Source organism: Sphaeramia orbicularis, chromosome 14, assembly GCF_902148855.1.
Source record: "Sphaeramia orbicularis chromosome 14, fSphaOr1.1, whole genome shotgun sequence".
In the NCBI taxonomy this organism is placed as follows: domain Eukaryota; kingdom Metazoa; phylum Chordata; class Actinopteri; order Kurtiformes; family Apogonidae; genus Sphaeramia; species Sphaeramia orbicularis.
Genome location: NC_043970.1, coordinates 19,780,208 through 19,805,680, shown reverse-complemented (window position 1 = coordinate 19,805,680; position 25,473 = coordinate 19,780,208). Strand labels below are relative to the sequence as shown.

Below are 25,473 nucleotides of genomic sequence, written 5' to 3'. Positions count from 1 at the left end.
ATACAAAGGAAGTTAGATATAAAGAAAACTGGGAGGACCATTTTTATACAAATGTTCTTGTCATATAGCAGATATGTTCATATTAATATAGTCAAGGAATGGTTTCCATATTCTTTCAAAGGCATTGGGCTTGTAGTGCATGACAGAGGTCAGAAAGTCCAGCCTCTCTTGTTTTAACCTTCCTCTTGTGTTAGGGTCAGCACCGACCCATTTTAGATTTTAAATGCATAAAATAACCACATAAAATTTGTTTATTGCATCAAGGCTTTTTGACTCTGTCAGGAACCTCTATTTCAACAAAATAATAAAAAAAAAAAATGTTGTCACTAAATTATAATATGCTCTGGTTGAAATTATGATCTTTGTTTTGTTAGGGTCGATTTCGACCCAGTTATAAAAATGAAATAATAAAGCAGAAATTAGAGCCAAAACTGAAATCCTAAGTGCACTGTCAGCCAGCACACTGACAGACAGCTCCTCTCCCAATCGTGAGCTTTTTGGGATTCTCATTTTGCCTTGTTATCCAGTATACCTGCACAAAAACAAAACAAGCAGAGATGGGCATGTCCACACATGTGAGGTCAGTTCAGTATAGAGCTGGTGACTGACAGAGTGCACATCAAGGGGTATACTGACAAAAAAAAAAAAAAAGACCCAGAGGTCCACACCAAAAATATTAAAACCAATATTTTTATGGATAAGGAAGTCTAACAAGGAAACCAAGAGATGAGAAACAAAATGGATGATAGATAATTGTTTTTAGTGTATTTTATGGCTGATTTAAGACATGGGTCAAAACCGACCCGTTAACATGAGAGCTGGTAACAGAAAGTTAACACAAGACGAAGGTTAATAAGACCATGTTTTTTTATTTTGTTTTGTTTTTTCCTGATACCTGCACTGCAACTCACAATTTGAACTGTTTTGATTGATTTAACATTAAATTCTTAATTTCAGTCAAAACTGTTTTAGCTTTTGTTTTGACTGTCACTTATTCTCATTTCATTTTCTTTCTTTTCCCCGCGGAAGTTTAAAAAGTGTGTGGTATACCAGGGTTAAAGGTACTAGCGGGCAGTTTGGGCCACTGCCAGGGTTTCACAATTTGTACAGGGGGAACATCCGGATTGGGCTTTAGGGTTTGTTAGACCCGGGACAGCAGGGCTAACCTGCTGTTCGCAGAGAAGCTGTTAACAACCGGTTGAGCTTTGGGATTCTTCGAGTCCCCGGGGGCGCAAGTAGCGAATTGTGCTCACGACAAGTCAGGTAACCCCAGGGGCAGTGGTTTCCACCGGAGTGGCGCATCTGTTCTGCACTTTCCTTTTGTTTCATGTTTTATTCTGCTATTGTCTTATGTAATTTTATGTGTTTCTATGCTTTTGTAAAGAACTTTGAATTACCTTTTATATGAATGGCGCTGTACAACTAAATATGCCTTGCCTATTCACAGTCACACAGCCCACGGCGGCCATCGACATAAGAGCCGACCCTGAAGTGATGGTGGAGAACGGCACCACCGGAGTCCTCCGCTGCTCCTTTAAGTCCAATCAGGTGGTCAGCAGAGACGCCACTGTGACCTGGAGCTTCCAGTCGAGTCAGCCCGACACTCAGTTCTCCAAAGCTCCTTATACGGTGAGTTTGACTCCTCTTATCCACTCTGGAAAGGTTTCCAACAACAGCGGGAAGTTTTCCTGTCTTTGTCCAACACAGAAAAGTTAAAAGCAAACATGTAAACATGTGGGAGTTAAAGTTTTTGTTGTGAAACAGGTCGCAAAAGCGTTGGGTAGTTTTTCACTCAATATACGAAGCACAAGTTGAAAGAATCTTACACACATTTTCTAGGTTCATTCATATAATTAAACTGAATGTGGTTCTTTGAAAGCTATTGTTTTCTCTCCTTTTTTCCTTTTCTGCTGTTTTTGTGACTCATGGGGTTTCACACACACTGCATTTGGTTCTGTTTTTGCTGCCAGCTTCACATTACTTTTGGGCTTTTTTTCTGTTATAATAAGATATTCTGCATGAACTGCCTTCATCAGCAAAGTCAGAAATAACCTTCACTTCTCTCTTTGTAAATTGTTGTATGTATTAGCTCTTCAGCTTTAGCACAACAAAGACTTAAGTAAAGCAAGTGACATGTTGATTTTTGTTTCTTCCTCATGCACTAATGACATTTATTCATGTCTGATTGATGCTGCATATGTGCAACTCTCAACAGAGATGAGAAAGAAGGAAGGTATCTTATACCATATCTGTTTCCATCACCAGTTCTTGAAAAAGAAATGAGTCTAATGCAAAAACATTTTCATTTTCATATCTGAACTTCCTTGTAATGTTTACATTTCGGTGTAACAGGTGTGAATGAGGAAACACATTGAATATTAACCCTTAAACACTTAGACCTGTTTTTATGATGACATCCAAATGATTTTTTTCTCTGCATTGAACCTTTCCTAATTTATTTATCACTGTTTATTATAATATTGTCTTCTACATTTTATATTTTTCAATGAAAATCTGGTATTTTCCTATTTTCAATATACTGGCCAGAAAGATGTTCAGAAAAGCTCAGAGTAAATTCAGAGGTTATTGTGTCAGAGCAGGTAAAGCTAAATCAGAAAGTGACTTTTTTCAGCAAAAGATATCATTAACTGAACTTAAAAACAAGTGTCTACAACCACTCTCATTTGTCAAATTACATGGGTGTTATGAGTGAATCATTGTTGTAGGTGTTCCCTTTTTCACCCCAGAGTTTCTGAGTGTACCAAAAATTCTGATGTTGCTGCGAAACTGCATTTTATTTGAATTATTTCAATGTATTGATAGGATTAATGATTAAAAAGTTATCAAATATTTTAGATCAGAAGATGCTTTCGGTCACCTGCAGGTTTTTACGTCTTGAAGGGTTAAAATGCCATATAAAACAAAATGGCACATATAAAGATGTTCCTTTGTCAGAACTTGCAATTTTTAGGGTGTAGTTGCAGCTTAGGGATTGTTTTTAGCTTACCGGCCGACAGGCTGTAAGCTATTGTCATTATGCGGCGTCCGTTGTCATCTGTCGTCTGTTACAAAACTTTCAATCGTCTTTTTCTCCGAAACTACAATTCCGATTGACTTCAAACTTGGTATACAGCTTCTTTATGATGTCAACAAAAGTTAGTGAAATTATTTGGATCTGGATCTCATTCTGGATTTGGTGCGACTTTGAAAAACTTTCTCATTATAAGAGATGGGAAGTGGACTGATGCAATAACTCAGTAAATATAAATGATATCAAGTGTGAATTTCTACAGTACAGCCCTGATGGGGAGATGACCAAAACATAATGGCCACATGCTGATCAGAATCTTCTTCTGGATCCGGGAACTTACGGAAAATTTAACATGGGCTCTTATGCGGAAAAAAATTAAATCGTCTTCTTCTCCGAAACTACAGTTCTGATTGACTTCAAACTTGGTATACAGCTTCTTTATGATGATGTCAACATAAGGTATTGAAATTATTTCGATCTGGATCTGATTCTGAATCTGGTGCGACTTTGAAAAATTTTCCCATTATAAGAGATAGGAAGTGGATTGATCCAATAAATCAGTAAGTATCAATGATATAAAGTTGGAAGTTGAATTTTTTACAGATCTGATTGGAATATGACCAAAACATGGGCTATTTCTGTCATATAATAAATTCACATAACTGGGTGATAATAAATGGCATCTAGATACATTTCCCAAAGCTTTTAATTTGGCCGGTAAGCTACAGGGCCATTGGTCCTATTTTTTGTTTTTTTATATTGAGTGGAACTTTTATAGTGATAATACACAGATAGCAGGAGGAAAGAGAATGATAATCACTGTTATTCCAGAGACCTGGACTATTTTCTCTGGAGACTTCTCTTTCTCACCAGAAGTCAAAGTGTTATAATATGGTCATTGTGAATATATTTCTCATGACTGGTGCTCAGTTTCATTTAAAGTGCTCATTTTTGTCAGTGTTCTTGTCATTGACACTAAAATATTACTGGAATATAGTTTTAACAGAAAACGACTGTATTTTTTGAGCCAAATTTTTGTCTCAAGTTCACAGAGAAAGGAAAAGCATAATAAAATCGTGAATCATGCACTGAAACACTGCTCTGTATCGTCAGCCCCGGGCACCAGCCGCTGGATGTAATGGGTTTCTGAGTGTAGTGTTTCTTTTGTCATGTTGTGTGTGAAAGTCCCATCAGTGTGTGTGTAGTTTCATCTAACACTGAACCAGAAAGAAAAGTGAAGGTCCTGAAGCTGCACATTTGACTTAAACTATAACCTGTGGTATTCCTCCTGTTGCAAATCACCATAGAAACTGTTGTAAGTACATTGTCAGATTAACTTTATTGGTCCCCAGGGGAAGTTCATTTGTCCCTCAGCTTAAGAAATAAAATAGAAAATAAAATAGAAATAAAATAAAAACAAGTGATGCAATTTGTAGATTTGTAGATGACTGACATATGACCACAGAGATCAAACTACACAGACCTGTGGATCAGTCAGAGCCAGATTAATGTACGATAATGATCTCTGAGCTCTAAAAGTATCATATAAATGCTGACATTGGGATGGGATTCTGTGACACTGAAACTGAACGTCCTGTGGTATCAGGAAGTAGTCCATCAGACCACTAGCTCACCGTGTCTAGTTTCTGTTGTAATTAAAGAACAATGAAACACACAGATGACTGATGCTGGTATTAACATTTAAAGACATGAGTGAGATCTACAGAGACCATAAAACTCTACTATCAAGGTCAAGGGTGTAAAACATACGGCCCGCAGGCCAAAACCGACCCGCCAAAGGGTCCAATCCAGCCCCTGGGATGAATTTGTGAAATGCAAAAAAGTACACTGAAGATATTAACACCCAAGGAAATCAAAACCCTTTTAGTTCAGGGGTCAAATACAGACCAATATGATCTCCACGCAGCAGCAAGAAGCAATTGAAACCATTTCCGTGTTTATTGCTGCTACGGCCATACTGCGACTGTGTGGAATCTCAAAAAAAGTCGATTGACAGTTTTGTTTAGGTTTCGTTTTGTATGTAAACAAATGGAGTATTTGTGGTGGAGTACCCTTTGAAGTTCTTCACTGTGAGGGGTGTGATTCTGGTGTCTAATCACAGAAGCACTAATGGATTCGTGATACTTAGGCTATTACTCTGGTTTTACAGTTTTGATGAAAAATTGGTGGCAAATGTCATACGCAGCTTAAAACAAACTTAAAGACAAGAGCAGTGTTTACTCAATGATTCTTATTGTTTTCTCTTATTTTGTCTCTTGTGTATAACGTAAAACCACAGATATTTGTCTTGTTTCTTCAACCTTCATTCTGGACCGATTATCCAGCTTTAAACTTAGTTGAATAATGATTTGCTATTTATCACTGTAATAGTCAATATGTGATGTGAACAGTTTTATTACAGTAACATTATGACAGCATTACTTAGTTTTAACCCAGAATCAGACTTTTTTTTTCTTTATCTTCTTTAAAAATGACTCAAACAGTTTAATCAGTCATCAAATCTAATAGTTTCAAACTGATTGATAACCTGAACACTGTGTTAGTGCAGGTACAGAATCCGACTGTTGTGATTCATGGGTCATTTCCTGTCACTGATGCTGGTTCTGTTCAGTGTATTTGGTTTGTTTATGAGTCATGTGACTCAGCACAGAAACAAAGGGCTGCGTTTGCTCTGATCAAACATTTCACTATTCACTGGCCTCTCTTCAAGTCTAAAAATATGGGCAGGATTGTTTGTCAGTTTTTGTAATGGAGCTTTTCTTCTAAGAATAATAAGCAAATGAATGAATGTAAAGCAAATAAGGAGCTTAACATGAAGCCATCATGGCCTCATATTTACCACAGAGGGCTGAGTTTCATCATTAATGTGCAGTTTACCCCAAGCAATTGCAATTGCATATTATTGACTGGATTGGGTTGGAATTTACCGCTAAAAAAATCCAAGAAACTCTAATGTCAAGTTAAGGACCATTTTTCTACTTGCACATTTTCTATGTGAACTCATGCTAAACATGATTCAAAGGTAGTTTCGTTTTGTTGTTGTTTTTTACACATTAAGCATTCAGCCCTGTCAATCTGTATAATTTGTTTAAAAAGGAATCATATATGCTTCACTGACAGGCAGACAGGTAAAACATTTAGAATGAATTATTAAAATAAGTAAATGGATTACATCTTTAATTTTTGTTCGCCAAAGCCATTCAGACATTTTTCGTAATTTTCAGGAAACAAAAACTCAGTTAATTGAATTCATTCAGTATAACACACAGCCCAGTTGCAACTACGATTATCCAGTGTAATGCAATTAACAAATATCGATAATTTGTCACCCATATGAAGATTCTTTCTAGCTGAGGAACTGCTTCTATTCAGACTGATTTCCATTCAGTCTAGATGGATATAATATTACTCATTAAGGACAACAAAGAATCGCACCTTTAGAGGAACCTCTGAACACAGCCCTGCACCAGAACAGTAGCAGTGGAGTATTGCTCCACTAGTGATGTTGTTCAAGTATCCACAGGGTGTCTTTAACTCACCTTAAGGTCAAGTCTTTAATATGAAGATAATTTTGTGTCTTCATTATGTAAGCAAAGGGAACTAGAAGCACTCGGAGAGCGCAGACCTCCGCCAAGGCTGATCAGTGCCCCCCCCCCCCCCCCCGATCACCACCAAAATTTAATCATTTCTTCCTTATCCCATTTCCAACAAACCCTGAAAATTTCATCCAAATCTGTCCATAACTTTTTGAGTTATGTTGCACACTAACGGACAGACAAACAAACAAACAAACAAACAAACAAACAAACCCTGGCAAAAACATAACCTCCTTGGCGGAGGTAATAAAAGGCAAACAAAAAGTCAAGATTTGATTTTGCCACCAGTTCCTATCTTCATACTTCCCACTGTGTTCAAGTGGGCGGGGGGACAGGCACCAGGCACACTGTCAGTCCGAAGCAAGCTACCAATAGAAATCCACCCCTTCTGCTGGTGTGGAAGCAAAAGTTTTTCCTCTGCAAAAGATTTTGACACACAAAACTTTTTTACTCGCAAACGATTTTGACCTGGAAGTAAGTACCACTTGAACTTGCAAGCAAAACTTTTTGATTTGCAAAAGATTTAGAGGTGCAAGACCTTTGGACTTGCTTTCATAATAAAGACACAAAATTATCTTCATACTTTAACACCAAATTGTATTCATTCTTTTAAATTTGTTAGATTGTAGGGGAAGACTGAACAAAATTTAATTAAAAAATAAACTTATGCATTTGGTCATATTTGTAAAATTTGGACTGGTGCTTGACCTATGACCTATTCATGTGATTTGTGTTTCTCTGTTCTTAAAATGAACATATAATGTACAGTATGTGAAGATGTCAGACAACATATGGTGCTATTATTATATTTTAGATAGAACGAGTACTGTTCTACTGTACTTGGATAGAGTAAATGGATCTGTTGTATGAGTTTTGCACTGTCCACCTATAACTCTATTAACCATGTGTTTAACTCACTTTATGATGCCTGGCTTCACTAAGTGATTGATTAATTTTGCATCTGTACAAGTTCATTAGTGAAATATGTGGGATCAGTTGTTATGTACAGTGTGAATAAGAAACTGCCAAATGCTGTGAAATCAGAACTGGATTGAACTGTGTTGTGATGTGTAGATGCTACCAAATATTATCGAGCATTTGCGTCATAGATTAGACTTGAATATCCGTTTGCACCCATGTGATCATGTATTTCCAATAGGAGTTTGATTTACCATCAGACTGATAAAGGTTTGTCCAATCGCATCCAAAAATGAACTGAGAGTCTACAAACTATGTCCCTTTCACATTTATTCATTCAAATGTTGATGTTTTTCTGGAGAATTAAATTGTTGTAGTTCTATTGTATTTAACTGTAACAGCCAATGTAGCTGCAGAGAAAAAATAAAAACAGCTGTTGCTGATTGATTTTCTTTAGACGGATTCATTTTATCTTCTAGAAAGTTTTTACAGCAAATGTGTTTTTATTGATCACAAAAAATAAACATAAAAATAACATGAATAAAACCTACATTTGATTAGCTGTAATCACTGCTCCATCAGATAATTGTATTTCACAGTTTAGTATATGTGTTACCGTTACGTTGATATTAATGTTTTCTATGTCTGTGTGATTCCCACTGAGCCTGTTTTTCATGGGTATCAACAAAATCTGCAAGTTAAAGCTTGTAACGTTCAGTTAGTTTCGGCCCAGACAACGGCATCTTAGTTAATGTCTGAACTTGTTGTGTTTTTTCCAATGCCACCAGGTCATCTCAGAAACAGTGATAGTGGTTTGTATAAGGAGTATATTCAGAATTCTGAGTTTTGTGATATTGTAATTGTTACCCCTCGTCCAGAAATGGCAGAAGGGGTATTGTAATCATTTTGTCATCTGTCTGTCTGTCCATTCAACGACGTAATCGCATTATCTGAGGAATGCATTGAGATATCTATGCCAAATTTATACTGTGGATGCATCTTGGCATGGAGCACAAGCCTATTGACAATAGGTCACCTTGACCTACTTTTCCAAGGTCAAATGACATCAAATGGAGACATGACCCCTTTGTTGGGATATGTTTGCTTGAAACGGCTTTGTGCAGTTATAATATCTGAGTACTTTCAAATATAAATATGTATGTAATGTTTTACACAAAGACAATCTAATCTAAATTTCAGTGCAGTAACTTTCAACAGAATCTTACACTATATTTGGCCGAGGGGTATTAAAAGTGCGCAGCACATTAGGTTTTTTTCTTATTATGAACTGACTGAAGTGAGTTTTTAAAGACAGACATGATAACAATCAGTGGGAGCAGAAAAATCAAATTAGAAAAACAGAGTATTTGACTTTATCAAAAACTGAATTACTGAACTCAACATCTAAGTCAGGGGTGTCAAACATGTGGCCTGTGGGCCAAAACTGGTCCACCAAAGGTTCCAGTGGATGTGGCCCATAGGATGAATTTGCCAAGTGCAAAAATTTCACTGAGGATAATAACAGTTAAGGGTGTCAAACTTATTTTTAGTTCCCAACCACAAAATTTTACCGATATTCTGCCTGTTACTAAATGTGTTGTGTCTTTGTAGACCCAGTGTGATCTGTAACTTGTAATGCACATATAAATGATAAGCTGAGGAATAATATTGTTGAAATTGCACTTATTTTTCTTAAGAAATCTCAGTTTTTTTTAGGTAATTCACATTTTTTTGAGAAAGGATAGTTTGTAAAAGTAAATGATTTTATGATTTAATTTTACTGTTTTGCACTACAAGGAAGAAAGATCGAAAAAGTAAGAGTTCTCATTATTTATAGGCTATTATGCTTTTATTGCACTGGTCTGACCTGTTTCAGATCAAATTGGGGTGTTTGTGGCCTGTGAACTAAAATGAGTTGGACACCCTTGATCAAAGTCAATGAATAAATGTAATGAATAAATCTGAAACTGAGGTGATTCTAGAGGTGATTTTTATTTTTTTTTTACTTGAAATTCATTCATTCCTATTGAGAAGCCTAATATTATCCATTTTTGGAGCCATTTTCTGCAGATATCAACACTGTATAAATGTGTTTTTCAGTCTGTCACTGCTTGGCATAATAATGTCAGTGTTACTGTGAGTATTTCAAGTATCTATGTCAATGTTTTCTGTTTTTCAGATTTTGTATTTCGCCAATGGTAAGGCGTTCCCGGGACCCGATGAGTTTAAACACCGGGTGTTGTTTATTGGAGACATCAACAAGCGGGACGTGTCGATACAGCTGAGCCCAGTCCAGTTCAGCGACAATGGCACCTACTTCTGTGATGTGAAGAACCCTCCGGATGTGGAGGGAACACGGGCCAGAACAGAGCTCAGGGTCGTTCTGAAAGGTATTGGAAAAGTTCAGATTAACTTCATTGATTTCTATGGGACTCTACCCCCCCCTTCCCTTGGTAGCTGGAATAGGCTTTGGCACCGCCGCAATCCTCTTGAGGAGTTAGAATTTCAGAAGATGAATGAATGAATGATACTTAAACACAGTGATTTCTTCGCTGCATTCAATGGAGGTCATTTTCACACTGTGAAAGTACCTGCTCTGCTATAGGAACTAAAAATACACTTCAAAAACACCATTAGAAGTACTAAAAATGTTCACAACTCTTGCAGTGCAAACAAAAACAAAAGGACTTTCTCCAACATTTTATAGAACTGTTAAAAGGTTTCTATGTTGTCTGTATTTTCTGTTAGATAAGGTTCTTTTTTTAGTCTTTTGCTGTGATGAAGGATTTCCTGTTCCATTCAGTCCTGTATCGTAGTGAGGTGAGTTGTACACTACAGCTGCATCTCTGGTCAGTTGGTAAAGAGGTGAATGGTCCCAATTGTCCTTTTTCCATGTGTATCTCCTCACGCAGTCATCAGTGAGCACTTTTTATCTCACCAGCTGATAAACCATGAGTGGTTGGGGAGGTGCTGTATTCGTCAACGGTGTCTTCATTTGAAATTTCTTCAAACATCTTCTCTGAAGAAACTACTGGTCAGATTCATTTCAGCTTTTATATGTAGCTTCCTTGGGACAATATCAGCAGAGCTTGCTCAAAGTTTTGAGATATTTGGATTTTTGAATTTTTGATTAATTTTTTAAATATTAAAAATTTTGATGGCTTATAACATGGAAATGGTTACAGATACTAATATAGTTACTATTGAGCACTGGTAGGAAGTCATCTATGGACTTAAATTTAATTAGTTGAGTTCTCCTCCAGTGAAAGTACCACCCACTTCTATCAGGAGATTGATCTCCTGCATCCAGACCACAGGACTCCAACATAGGAGCCGAACCTGACAACCTCACAAATTGAACTGGTTATTGACTCTTGATAGAACATACCGATAAGATACAGTGACATTAGTCCTATTTTAAAAATGACATCTAGTTGTATCCTTGCACTATCCCCCAAATCCTACCAAATCCATTGAAAAAGTACCAGCATGTGTCCACGTGTAACGTGTGAAAACTATGATGATGATATGATATGATGATATCTTATGATGTATGTGCTTGCATTATCTTCTCTGCTCTTCACTGCAAATTTTGAAGAACGGGTTCTGGGCAGCGTGACTAGTTTTTGCTGAGGCCCAATGTCCCTAACATCGAACTACAATTTCGTTTGCTGTACTGTACATTGTACTGTGCTGTCAAATGACAAATAAATAAATTCTGTTCATTTCTTTACTGAGGACAGCATGACGGTAAACTCAGGAATACTTTGCTTTCACTCTGCGAGGCCTTGACCAAACCCTGGAGCTCTTTCACCCACTCATGGACTCTGCACACGCTGCGTAGTAGAAACATGCTGATTGGAGAGGATATGAAAACACTTTGTGGAGCCCTGTCTTCTTGCTGAGCACAATCTGTTGTGTTTCTAAGCAGACATTTCTGTCAGCCAAGTTTTTTTTACTCGTTTGTGGTGCACCACACCCAGTATGTTTGTGGATTACTGCATCTTTTCTACATTTCTGCTGTACAAACTCCTGACCGGGTACAGTACTTGGACTGTGAGAAATGCTATGCCCTCTAATGTTTTCTGTATAAAAGGGTCCCTTACAGGTGTGTACCTGTTGTTTTGGGAGGCGACGTTTGCGTGTGATGGCATGTTATCAGCGGTTGTCATGCATTCCAGAGGGAGAGTGTGTCCTATAATGGTCTTTGTGCCTTTTCTGAAAGAATAACAGGACAATTCCAAAACAAAAACGTTTGTACATTTAAAAAAATATGACTGAAAACATTTCACTACCACACCCAAAAAAAAGGGACAGCTAAGTATGAGGTGAAGGATTTATTCTTAAGACAAGATGTTTTTCATTTAATAATGATATTTTCTTGTCACTACATCACACACACTCTGGAGGTGGAGTTATTTCTGTTTATTTGACAGTATCCATGGAGCACCTCCAGCAAAAAAAGAGAAAAGCTGTTGGATCCAAAGGGTTGGACTCACTCTTCTTTCTTTACAGATCCACGCACATTCAACCAAAGCATGAAGCAGATCAGTTGTACATTGTGTTCTGTCTGCAGGTCATTAAGCAGTCTTAAATATGAATGTGGGAGGGTTTTATTTAATTTCATTTACACATCTTTTAATTTATTTTTGAAAATTTTGTGAGTCACACTTTCTTCATGAAAGCTTACGATACTACAGATCTTTAAACCTTCCACTAATATTGTCTTTTTGCTTCATACTCCTACGTAGCTGTTGTAGATGAACCTAATCTGAACCTTATATTTTCCTACAATGCCTGAAAAAGACCTTTTTTTTTTTTTTAAACAGACTCTTGACTTTTATTAAATAATCTTTACAGTGTCTTAAAAAGCATTCACTTTATGTATTTATTGTATAATTTATATTGTGATTAATGCTACATGATTTCATAGGATTATTGCTGTTATTATTTATGTAGTCATATTCTCAGCTAAAACACTCACAATAAAGTATTGTTTTTTTCATGTTACTCATATATACTGATGTTGAAAAAAGAATGTATCATTGTAGTTATTTCAATTTGGACATACACTGAGTTTACAGTATTGAATTAGAATAAAATCACAAAATACATTTTTTTTTTTTTACATTGTTTTTATCACCCTATGTTTTTTTCTGCATTTTACAAATAATTTAGTCCCACAAATAACAGGAAAATCTCTCCTTCAATTTTGAAAACCTATAAAAGAAATGGTCTTTTGACGTTTATCATGATAAATATTGATACTAATATTATGATCTTTACTACCCAGCTGTAGTTTGTACCTGTTTAATGTCTTAGTACTTTGTTAATTTTAGACAGGAAAAAGGGTGAAGGGTAAATTAAATAATGCATAATATGACAGCTTCTAACCTGAGTCTTTTTCACATTTTATTTTAATTTTTACAGATGGATAAATGATTGTCGGTGCATTTGTTTCTTTCAGCAGAATCAAAAAACAATGCTGTTATAATCGGAGCAGTTATCGGTGCTGTCGTCCTGCTCATCCTCATCATCGTAGCTGCCTGCCTTGTCATGAGGGTGCTTCACAACCGCCATGATTATGAAGGGTGAGTGTCTTAATTTACATTGTTTATGGTATTATTTTCATTGCTTTAAGACAACTAATTCAGAACTTGCTGCCCAGAAAATGTCAAGAGTATGTGGATGATGATAATGATGTTTTTACTGCTACAGAAGGACCATAGTTGAATGACCTATAAATGTCTGTCCGTGTCCTGACCTTCACGATCTAGTATTGTATTAAATTATGTGTTTCTGTTTGTGAGTTCTTGATTAATTTTTGTTATACTGAAAATGCATCTGGGATAACATGGTGGGTGAGCAGTTTTTTTGGGAGTCTTTGCTGCTTCTGGTTATATTTAACATTCAGTGAGTGAGTGAGTTAGATGTGATCATTACCGTAACACCTCACTAACTCTGCATGGGAGCGGGGTCTCTTTCTATCTGTGTTTTTCTGTGAATCATCAGCTGGTGATGATCTGATATATCGTCAGTGTCCGAAATTAACTTTTTAACCAGACAATGTGACTGATAGATAAAAAAATCCACCAGCCATGACCGTCGAGTCCACCTCCATGTAAATATTGCTGCTGAATAGCTGTTTGATTATGCTAAGGGTAGCTAGCTCCGTTTCTTTTCCTCCCACCTATATTCCACAAATACCCACATGAACTTGAAAAATGAGTGCTGATATCGGCATGAGTCGGCACAAGTTGGCACTGATGGATAATAATAGTCGTCTAAACTGATTTATTTCCTAAATTAACAGCTCTTAAGTAAAAAATTTCTGCCATATTACATTTTTTCTTCAGTTAGTCTTAAGTCACGCATTTATTAATTACTTATAATATTAATTATTAATTAATTCTAATAATGTAAAGGATAATTTCAGACATAAATACATGATCTGCATCAACATTTTTGAGGGGAGAGGTAGGGATGATATCAGCCAATTAATTAGCAACAGTTTCTTGTATTTTAAATTATCATTATTCCATTGGCCTCTAAAAATTCAGTATCAATAAACCTGTAATTCCAATCGTAATTGTTTATTCATACAAGCCATTACTTACAAGTCTGGTAAATAACCTTCTCAGATGTAAAGTGTTCTTGCTGCTTGGTGGGTGTTAATTTCGGACTTTGCATATCATTAATAATTAACATGTTTGTCAAAGAAATATGCATAAACTTTGTTTCCCTGAGGTTTAATGATCCGTACCTGGCATGCTGCCTACAGTTGTCTCTAATCAACCTGTTTATTCCTCAAAATAACCACGTATTAATATAGAAAATGAGATAAGAAACAGTAGGAGTTAGAGTAAGTTCTGCTTGGCTGCTGGGTGCTTAAAATCAGAGGGTTCTTTGGGCTTCACAATGGTGCCAGTCACTGTCCTTCATTCAGTGTATTAACACAGTAACTCTCAGCATCGCTTTCCTTTAACATCCTTGGATAGCGCTTTGTGAATTTGTTGCATGTCTTCTTGTCTTTGTCCATCACCATTTGACACTCACACTATTTGTGGGAAACTAAACACTGTCTTCTTTCTCTAACATATTTTAACGACACATGTTCAGTCACAACATGAGATAGGTTTTGAGTATTTTTCAGTTTAAGCAGGTTTTCAGACCAAAAACAGCCCTGTGTTAAAACTACCCACAGGGCTGAGTTTCAGGTTAGACATTAAACACAATCTATGGAACCCAGGCAGACAAACAGTAATATTTTACAACTCTGGAGGCAAATGTTTTATCTTAAGTTATGCATAAGTGATCCAGAAGGAATGCGGGAATTTAACATTTTCCATTTCAAGTGCTAACAGGTCTTGGCCTCTGTCAGCTGGAGGTGCTTGGATTTCTGTTTCTATGCTGAATAATAAAGTAAATAGACTCACATTAGTTGAAATTACCTGAATGATAAGTCATTCACTTATTACAGGCCATTCTCTGTTATCTCTGTCTTTATTTTATGGTCATTCTCTCTGTTAATAAGGAAAATAACTTGTTAGTAGGTGATTTACAATTCAGTATTATTAAGAGAGAAGCACGAAAAAAATCAATTATAATATAAGACAATAATTATTTATGAAAGACTGACATTTTTTTTTACTCTATGTTTGAAACTGACCCACTAGAAAAAGATTACATTAAGCTTCTGATTAAATGGAAGTTAATGGAGGTGCATGAATTTAAAGCGTGTCCTCTCTGCAGAATTATTATGATTATTATTATTATTATTTAACACTTATCTTTTTGTGGCGTTATTAGAAATATAATTTGCAATGGGAATAAATAATAGAGGTGTAACATAGCATGTATGATATATAGAGATCAAACATTTAGTTGATTGATGGGTTTTTTTAGTGCATTTGAACGTAGAAAAAAGATGCATACATGCATAGATCTTTTATAGTCCTGTATATTATGTGCCTGAAAAGGAGTGGGAAGAAGTGTATTATTATATATTATGTATATACTTATTTACTCCCACCCCATCCGTTTAGTTATTATAAACCTAAGTCCTGCTTTACTTTGTCTTTTACAAAACACAGAGAACATATTTATTTTATTTGACATTACAGCATAAATCTGCTGCTGTGAGGTTTTATAACATGTAGAGCAAAACCATGACTTAACAAACCTCCACTAAGGTCACTAAATCAACCAAACCCTTGTTTTTGTTTGTGGATATAAGCCAACATTTTAACGGGTCCTTCCTTGGACAGTTTCCACTAAGTTTAATAAAAATCAGTTGAGTAGTTTTGGCTTAATCCTGTTGACAGTGAAAACAGAGGAGGAGTGCTCAGGTTACCTCCAATCTCATAAATGTGGGATATATCCCTCTGCAGTTAATGTTGGGTTGGATTTTGTTTTTATAAAAACTCTCTGTCCTGTATCTCGGGCACTTTATTTAGAGATTAGAGACTGACAATAATAGAAGTAATAAAACGTTCTTGAACCAGGCGTAGAAGGCATTATCAAAATGTATTTATGGTCAGTGTTTTCAGTTTAGCAGCTGTTTTTCAGCTGTGTACACCATGACCTAAAAAATACTCTGAAGCACCAAAAATAAAATAATTTCTCAAGTTTACTGACATTTTCTCCAGATCTGATGCCTCTTTTTCCTATTAATAGTCTATCACATATTAACCACTGAGCCTGTTAAAGATAGAATAATGCTCCTATCACCGCACGCTGCCATACATGTCATCATCTCATCATTTGGGATTTCACTCCTCTGAAGGATCTGAGTTTGCTCTGTCTGTTAATAGCTGAGTAGCAACATGAGCCTCCTGAGTTGTCACCAAAAATGCTGTCAAAACTTTTTTTCTCCTTTTTTTTTATATTTGCCAACACAGCCTCGGTAACTGTCAGTCAAGAAAGAGGCAGAAAAGGTGCAGAGAAAACAAAAAACACCTGCAAAATCCATCCATATTCCCAGTGGACAAATATTATCACACCGTTCCTGTATTTATTGAATTATTGTTGGTCATTTGTGGTTTAATTTTTGCTTTGCCAGTTACAGACATGGCAAAGGATGAAAGTCACAGATGACTTCAGTAGTTGTCATAATCCATCTGACATCCAGATACTAGTTATGTGCATCCAACATGTGATAGTTGAGTATTTTAACACTGGGAAATGGATCTGAGGATGAATCTATTTTGTGATATGAGCCTTTGGGATCAGCATCAGGTCATAGTCAGATCCCTTTGCTGCACCTTTGTTCTCCTTTCAGTGTCTCACTGTTTTCAGTGTCTTTGCCAAAACACTGGAAGCTGCCGTGCATTTTGTTTCATGTGCTCATCACTCATCGCCTTTAATTTCTGTCTGTGTCCCATTGTCTGTGTTTGTCTCCATTTGACTGTGCACCAATGATTGCTCAACGCCCATGGCGATCGAACGGTAACCCTAAACTAGATGTACGTCCTTGGAAAGCGTGAGTTCTCAGGCTCCGCAGCCACGAAAGAAGGTGGAGTCCAGCCTGGAGGTGTCCAGGTGTAGCAGTCCCTCGGGTCCACTACAGGTAGGAGCTGGGGGCCCGGCAAACCCACTGGCTGACTCCAATCGAAGTCAATAATATTAGAAGAAAGGATGGATATTACAGGATGTTCTGCATCCAAGTTTCAGGAATTCATTCATTAAAGTCCCATCTCTTCCTGTTGTGTCCTAGGGGACCTTATTTCTGGAATGGCATTTTTTACAGCTGTCAGCTGTGAGAGACAAATCATTCATTGAATCCCTTTGAATTATGTAATTACACCTGTTTTTGTCAATTCAAAAGAAGATTTTCCACCTGAAGAAAGTCACTTTGTTGTAAAATTATTGAAGTATCAGACCGTGATAGTACATGCATCCAAAGACTACACACCCAAAAGTCTTGGAGGTGACGCCATCATAACTGTTTGTGTTCATCTATCCAGAGATGCTGAAGATGTCACTGCAGCTTCAACACCAGACTTGTAGTGATTTTTTTTATTTCTTTAAATATTTACCTTTTCACCATCCTCTCAAAGATGAAGGTAAACCATGCCAAAGCAGCGGCTGTTTCAGTGTTGGTGACGTGTATCACATGTGACAAGAGATGGAATCCACACAAAACTAGATGTACCTTCACTATCTGAAACACAAGCCTGTAAAATTAAACATCACCTGTGTAAATGGGGGTGCAATTGACATGGGATCAAAACAAGACAAAAGTTTATAAAAAGGTAGCACATCTCTTGAGATTCATCATTCATCTCACATTAGATTTCTTTATTTAGCATACATCTCACAAATGTACGGTGATGCATTTCATTACAGAGCTTTCATCAGAGTTAGAACCAATCACAAAATACAGGGTGTGCATAAAGTTTTAGGTTTAAGTTTATTCAGTCATCTTCCATAATACAGAAAATACAAACAATGAGGTGGATTTTAAGTCAACCAACTGAATTCGGAGACTGAATAGGCTTAGGCAGAAGCTAAACACTTATATACGCCTCACCTACATTCAAATCAAAATTAGTTTTAGGCTACCAGTCAAAATATCAAAAATCATTCCTGCTTGTATCCCTCGAAAATACCTTTACAAACCAATGTTTTGAAAACAATTAATGTATTACACATCTTTAAATGTACATTTTTGTCATTTCATAATTTAACCCCAGTAACAAATACATTTTCTTTTTATACATTTAAGAGCTTTTTGTACAGTAAACATACAAAAACATACAACGTCTCGTTTACAATTTAACACATTTATTACAAAAGCAAATAAATAGACAAATCTGTGGAAATTATTACAAAATGAGAAGTAGGTATTGAAGTTTTTTTGGCCTCATTTAATCCACCATTAGTTAAACGAAGCACATCCAGATGGTACTACATTTCTTGCCATGTTGGCTTTATTATAGCCTCATCAATTTCATTTGCCATGCACGAATTGACGGATGTGACGATGTCTTCCATACTTAATCCTGTAGTCTCACTGAGTCTGTATCCGATTTTGTTTCAATAAACCACGGTACACATTGTTCGTTTTCTTGAGGAGTAGTCATTTTTAAGGGGTCTATTTAACAGAACCTATTTCATCCACAGGATACCTGAAATACACAAATTCAATGTGATTAAAAACTGGTAACTATGGAAGTACGTAGAACAAATCTGATCAACATCGCTTGGAATCCATTTTTTTAAATTGTGAAGAGACTGTACGTCCAACATTGTCTCAGACCCCTGATTGTGTATTACATTGATACACCAGATGGAAACAAGAAAATCTTTAGGTAAAGCTGATTCATTCACTAGGTCATTATAGAACAGTCCTCATACTGGCTGACGGTCGCATCCATCATCAAAAAATTATTTGTCTCTCGCCATTGACCGCCATTAATATTTTTTTTTAACAAAGTTGGGTCCCATGGGGCACACTTCACCTCTGTATTTCATCTCAGATTATATTAATAACTTGGTTGAGAAACAATAAGAAGCAGTGGTGATAAGAGGGTAATTCAGTAAACAAGGCTAGTCTTTGTTCAACAGCAACAACCAGAGTCAACGATACTCGGCTGTTTTTTTCAGTATTTGAACCAATGTTTGCAGGAAATGACAAACTTAGATTTTATCTGCATGTGTAACAGGATGATCAGAGCCGAATGTACCTGACTGACTCATCTATATAATTAATAAGCACATATTTTGACTGTCGTTGAAAGGTGGTTTGAACAGACATGTCTTCAGTTTACCAGGAAATAAACAATAAACAGTCACATCCTGAATAGGTACAGATGAAACACTAAATATGTTATCACTCAGAATGACAGAACCTGCCTGTCATTGGCTGCTTTCAGAGGCATTGTTGTAGAAATGCCTTCCATTCATTGCACAGCTGTAATTTTTATCTGTAGCTTTTACTTTGTGTCTTAATGCTGCTGTTTACATCAGTTCAAGTCAGTTTTATTCATATAGCACCAATCATAATAATGCATTTCACAAATTCAGGTCAAGGTCTTAAAAACGCTACATGGAGAGAAAACCAAACTCAAAGCACAAAAGGTAACAGGATATAGAAAAAACAAGGTTAAATGCAGTGATGAGAGGGGGAAAACTACATATGCAGATTATACAGACATATATTAGTTTGATAGAGTGGATGGTCTGTGCTGTAACTGTCCAGTAAATTCTTCTTTAATTCCTTAGAGCTGCTGTTTGTGCACACGTTTAGCATATAAATCTGCTTTTTTCCACCTCACTGCATTTACAGCTTTTTTCCAGGAGTTGTTTTTTTTTTTATGAGTAAACTGTTCAGGGTCAAACTGTACAATGAGAACTCTGTCAGACAGGTTCTACACACACAAAAAAAAAAAGAAAAACAGATTACTGACTCCAGATAGCAGTCTAAACAGACTGAATCGAGGATCATTTGACCATTAAATCATGGATCAGTGAAAAAACAAAGGTCTTATGCTGGTTTCCATAAAATGTTAGACAAATTTGATAGAAGGTTTTGATAAATAGCAAAAAGAAAAGGTGAATTTTAGGTGTTTTGATAAACAGGTGTGAAGTGAAACTGGACTGCATAATGTCATTAAAAAGTGATGTTATTATCTACATTAAATATGTAGATTATAAAGATGATGATAAAGAGGTGAGTAGCAGAAGTGGAGCATTCTGTGGCTGTTTTCTTCTTAAATAGCTGATGTTTTTTCATGGATGAAACTGACACTAATCTTCAACTAGACATGTCTAAGCTCTTTATCTGATTATCTGTGAAGACACTTATTTATTACTTAAATAGGTGTTTCCATTTTGTGAGAGTAAAAACTTGAGGACATGTTCTAGAATTTTGGTGTTCTGATAAACTTTACTGATGTGAAACTTCTAAATGTGGATTAAATCCGTTTGTAGAAACACACGTGCAGTAGGGTTGGGCGATAAAACAATAACGATATATATCGCAAAATAACTTTTCTGTGATAGACTGAGATCTCGAGCGACTGGGTTGCTGAAAAGTAGGGTGCGAACCGTCTCAGTTCCAGTGTAGAAGGCATAGAAACAAAGAGTCAGACATTCAAAGCATGTTAAGTTTCATTTTTGGTTTATACGAGTTACGGTAGTTACGGCAGGTATGGAACACACCCCCATGTATATACCCCTGGTATTGTTTGGTGAAGATGGTCTGTTTGGTTTGTGTTCTCTTTTAAAACTTGATAGTCAGACTTTTAGTTTGGTTTTAAATATATGTACCTGTTTTATTTATCTGAAACAGTTGTATAATGTTCTTCATCACATCTGTCATGTTCAACCTCTGACAGAAAATAAATCATATTTAAACCAAAAATAACCTTCTGATGTCTTCACAACTAACTTATGAGGAACGGAAAATTTAAGCTAGACAAAAATAGTGATTTGATTTATATCGTGATACATATCGATATCTGATATGAAAAAAAAAATTATCGTGATATGATTTTTTTCCATATCGCCCAACCTTATTGTACAGTGAGATTACTGTCTGAGTTCCGTTGATTAGCACATGTAAATACTGAAAATATGAAGGAAAAAACGTGACAGGCACCAGGAAACAGCCTTCCCTGTTGTTTGAGGTGTTAAAGTATTTGTCTGTATAAAATGTAAATGTGTATAAGGTCAATGCAAACAGATTTAGTAAATATTTATGCGTTCTTGTGTGGAACATTCACCGAACTAATACAAGAAATAGAGTTATTACATTAGATGGAAACTGCAACAAAATGTCGCTGTGTATGAGGAACTGCAGAAACAAATGTTAGACAAAAGCTTTGACAAACGGTGGACGAGCAGAGGTTCAACTTAGAAACAAAAATTAAACCAGCTTCAAGCTCCTTAAACAACTCAGTCCACATGTTATTATATGAAATATTACACAAAACTTTAACAGTTTAAAATGTGACTATAAAGAAACACTTCTTACTTGCTGAATGGAAATGCATTTTCTTTTCACAATTTTCTGAAAAGTTAGTTTAAATTTAAAGCACATTCAGATGCAGAACAGTGTTTTGTCAAAGGTTATTACAACCACTGAAAACCAAAATTGCTTAGTAACTGTAAAAAGAAAAAATGACTCAAATGACCTAAAATAAGATAGTGTCTTAAGTAGAATGTGAGGTTAAACATCAGGTAAAAACATCTTGCTTTTATTTCCCATTCTGTGTTGAAGGTTCATGTTGAACAAACGGAAAATATTTTTATAAATAATTTACTTAGTAAATCATTTGCTGTCATTCATTCTTATATAAATCAAGGTTTTCCGAAATTCCTGAACTCAAACTAACACTAAAACTAAAGAAAAACTCACCTGAAATTAATCACTCACACTAAAGCTATAGAAAATCCTCAACCAGAACTAGCAATACATCCAAATTAACTCAAACTCCTTATGCCGTTGTACGACTAACCGGACTAGACCGAACTCTGAACCCACTCTGGTAGAAGTCAAACCAGTGTGTATTTACCTCTTAGATACTTGGATACTATTTATCCTATTATTGTGTATCTGTTTTCATCAGTTTTAGTATAGTTTACATATTCTTACTAGTTTGATCATATCTTGTAGTTTTTTTTACTTTTACCTTGTTGTAAATGTGTCGTATAAATAACCTTGACCTTGCCTGTGCACTGACTCCTCCTCCTGTTGCTGTTTGGTTCCAGGGCCCGGTGATATACGCCCAGTTGGATCACTCAGGCAGCAAAAACTCCTTCCATAAGATGGAGCCAGTGGTCTACGCTGACATTCGTAAAAACTGAAGAGAAACTGGGGACCAAAAAACGAAAAAAGAAAATACCACAGTAAAGTATCAGACCTCTCAATCAGCTGCTCTTGGGAAGGGTGGGAATATTTCAACCAGTTCTTTCTCAATTCTTTTCCCGTTAGTTGATTTGTCCACATAAAGCATGACGCTGTTGTATGATAAAAATGTCTGTATGTGCTTTATGGTAAAGAAACACTATAGTGGACACTCCATCAGTTCTCCATCAGCCTCAAATACAGGGATCATTGTCAGCATCTGAACGCCTTCACAGACACAGTCACAACAACACTATTTACTTTGAATGATCGTGGTTTTGTGCCTCTGACAGTAAAAACTGACACCTCAGCAGCTGTTGCACCGGCCGGAGCTCCGGTTAACGTTAAACTCAACTAAAACTGCAGCTAAAACTGCAGCTTCACCGACAGTTAGTGTGAGTTTAGCTTCAGTTTAATGTCCAAGGCCTAGTTCTCAGCTGGCGTTAACCGATGTGTCTCCACTTTGGAACAGAAATGCAAAACCAGAGCTGCAACTACAATTAGAAACAAGTCACCATCTGATAGTAATGACAGACCAGCTGCTGATTTTGATCATTTTCTTTAACATACTTTATTTGTTCAAATATTGTTTCATTATTTCCCTTGTTTTTCATTTTTGTTATTTCTGTTTTTTATTTCACCCATTTTTTTTTTTTTTTTTTTTAATTTTCTCACTTGTTTCATTCATTTTGTCCATTCATCTATTATTTCACTCACATTTTGTTCATTTGTATTGTTGATTTTAATTTAATATTTGGTTTAAATCAAAATCCACAAAATAAGTGCATTCTTTTTCAACAGTAGGAGGAGAATATGCCAAGATTTGCTCATAGATCTGGAAACGAAATGTGTTTTGATCAGTGATAGATTGTGAATCAAAAACATCTTTTATATTTCGATCAGTTTCTTTCATCTGTGAAAAGAACTGGAAGTCTCAGGACCAAACTACATGTTTAAAGGCATCATTCTGATTGTTAGTTTTCACAGTTTTTGTTCAGTTTTTCAATAAACTGAACAAGTAATCCATTAATCGAGGAAATATTTGACAAAATAATCGACAGCTAAAGAAGGAAATAAAAACAAATGCACAAAATGATGCAGACTGAGTTTATTCCTGTTGTTTTTCTTTGACCAAATTCAAGGTTCTGTGTATCTTCATCATCCCCAAGCAGTAAATAAACAACATCAGTCATTTAATATGGCAGCTCTTCTATTTTTGACACCAGAGACACATGTTAACGCCAGAGAAACACGACCGAAGCGAGTCTGTCCATACCTTCAGCTGCATCCGTCTGTTCTGAACAATCGAACGGCGGCGGCGACGCCTTCTTCACAGGTCGAACACATCACAGTACTGTAACACCAGTGCACTTGACTGTTCTCATGAACAGCGACTGTACAGCACAGCGGCGTTTCTATGTCAAACCAGGCACTCCTTTAGGAAATACCATCAATACTTCACTGCAGCTTCCTTATCTGTGAGCGTCCCGTCTGGCCAGGAAAAGATGCAGACTAGATGTGTCTAAAATCCGACCAAAGTTCAACGGTTTTTACTATTTGTGCGAACAGCTTGTGCAACAGGCTGCTGAGTCTCTGCCCATCTCTGCCATAGTGATCACCTCTTGTAAGGGTGTGTGTCGTAGTTGAATTGTCATTGCTGAAAGTAACTTTGCATGCAGTTATAACAACATCTAAAATGTTATTTTGGTACTACTCAGCTATTTGTAAAACAGATGAAGCCGTCTAACGTCTACTGTGAATGCTTCGGTTTTCTGTAAAGTAATGGCATGTTGTTGTGGTACCTTTTTAAAAAGACACTGCCTCCCTTTTGGTTTCCACCTCAGTAGAACACGGCTTTAGCTGCTTCTGGATCTGTTGGTGTTGTTTTTGTTTTCAGGTAGAGCTGGGCGATACAGCCAAAGGAGGAGGAGAAACTGTAAATTAGGTGTGTCCAACTCATGTTAGTTCAGGGGTCACATACAGCCCGACTTGATCTAAAGTGGGTTGGACCAATAAAATAATATCATAATAACATGTAAATAATGTTAACTACAAAGTTTTGTCTGTTTAAGAGACATTTGGAGTCAATATTTATAGGTTATCATGATATTATTTTACTGGTCTGACCCACTTTAGCTCATACTGGTCTGAATGTGGCCATAAGCTAAAGTCATTTCGACACAGTTGATTGTTAGTATCTTAGTGTAAATTCACAAATTCATCCCATGGGCCGGATTGGAACCTTTGGGGGGCCAGTTTTGGCCCACTGGCTTTATGTTTGACACCCCTGCATTGAGTCATTATTTCTTTTAAAGGCTATTTTTGGGTTTTGATTTAAAGTGAAATACACCAGACAGTTATATGTGGCCGTGAAGCATTTATAAAAGATGCAACAAAAAAAACCAATACAACAAAAACACTCAACAAGATGAAAAAATGACCACATTCTAATTTAAAAACAACCGTAACATGACATGAGGACAACTAACAGGGTGGTCTTATCACCCAGCTCTGCTCCAGTATCTATTCGTCTTCGTTTGCATATGAACATAAGGTCAATTTTTCTTCTGTTGTTTTATTCAGCACATGGAAAAAGCCTGTTTGTAAGTGTAAAAACAGTTCGCTGCTCCAAATCTGCACGTTAAAACAGGTGTTCAACTGAGGTGAAATATTTCTGTAGAAACACTAGTTTCTATGAAACCGGGAGCTTCTATTTGTTGGTCAAAACAAATATTAAATACACTGTTTGCATGCAGTTTACTAACATAGCAATCATAAGCGTTATCCATCTTTTCTTAAACTTTGAATTATGTAAAGCTCTTTTTTTTGTTTTGTTTTTTTTTTTTTTTGGTTGTTTTTGTTTCAATGGGCCAAATATCTAATATCAACAGTAATATTAGGTAAGTTTTTCCACATTCTTTTAAGCTTTAAAATGCATTCCAAATTCTGGTCATTTATGTCTTGAAGCATTAAAAGCCAAAATTCTGTTCTGATTTGTGAATATGTTTTGCAACCTGTCAAAATGCCTTCAGCTTCAGCTCGTGATTCTGAAATGC

General features: G+C 36.3%; 1 protein-coding gene across 2 annotated transcripts in view; it reads left to right on the top strand.

Moving 5' to 3' along the window:
* The window catches only part of mpzl1l (myelin protein zero-like 1 like), a 29,630-nt gene extending 5,400 nt beyond the window's left edge, over positions 1–24,230 (top strand). Inside the window, exons 2-6 of one of the 2 annotated variants that reach the window (XM_030154654.1) lie at positions 1,448–1,629; positions 9,746–9,956; positions 13,037–13,157; positions 17,029–17,134; positions 22,282–24,230. In XM_030154654.1, the coding sequence (XP_030010514.1) occupies positions 1,448–1,629; positions 9,746–9,956; positions 13,037–13,157; positions 17,029–17,134; positions 22,282–22,377 (716 nt within the window). In that variant the 3' untranslated portion in view covers positions 22,378–24,230. Of the gene's footprint in view, positions 1–1,447; positions 1,630–9,745; positions 9,957–13,033; positions 13,158–17,028; positions 17,135–22,281 lie in introns of both variants that reach the window. The other variant, XM_030154653.1, reaches the window with a different exon arrangement.
* Positions 24,231–25,473: the final 1,243 nt, after the last annotated feature.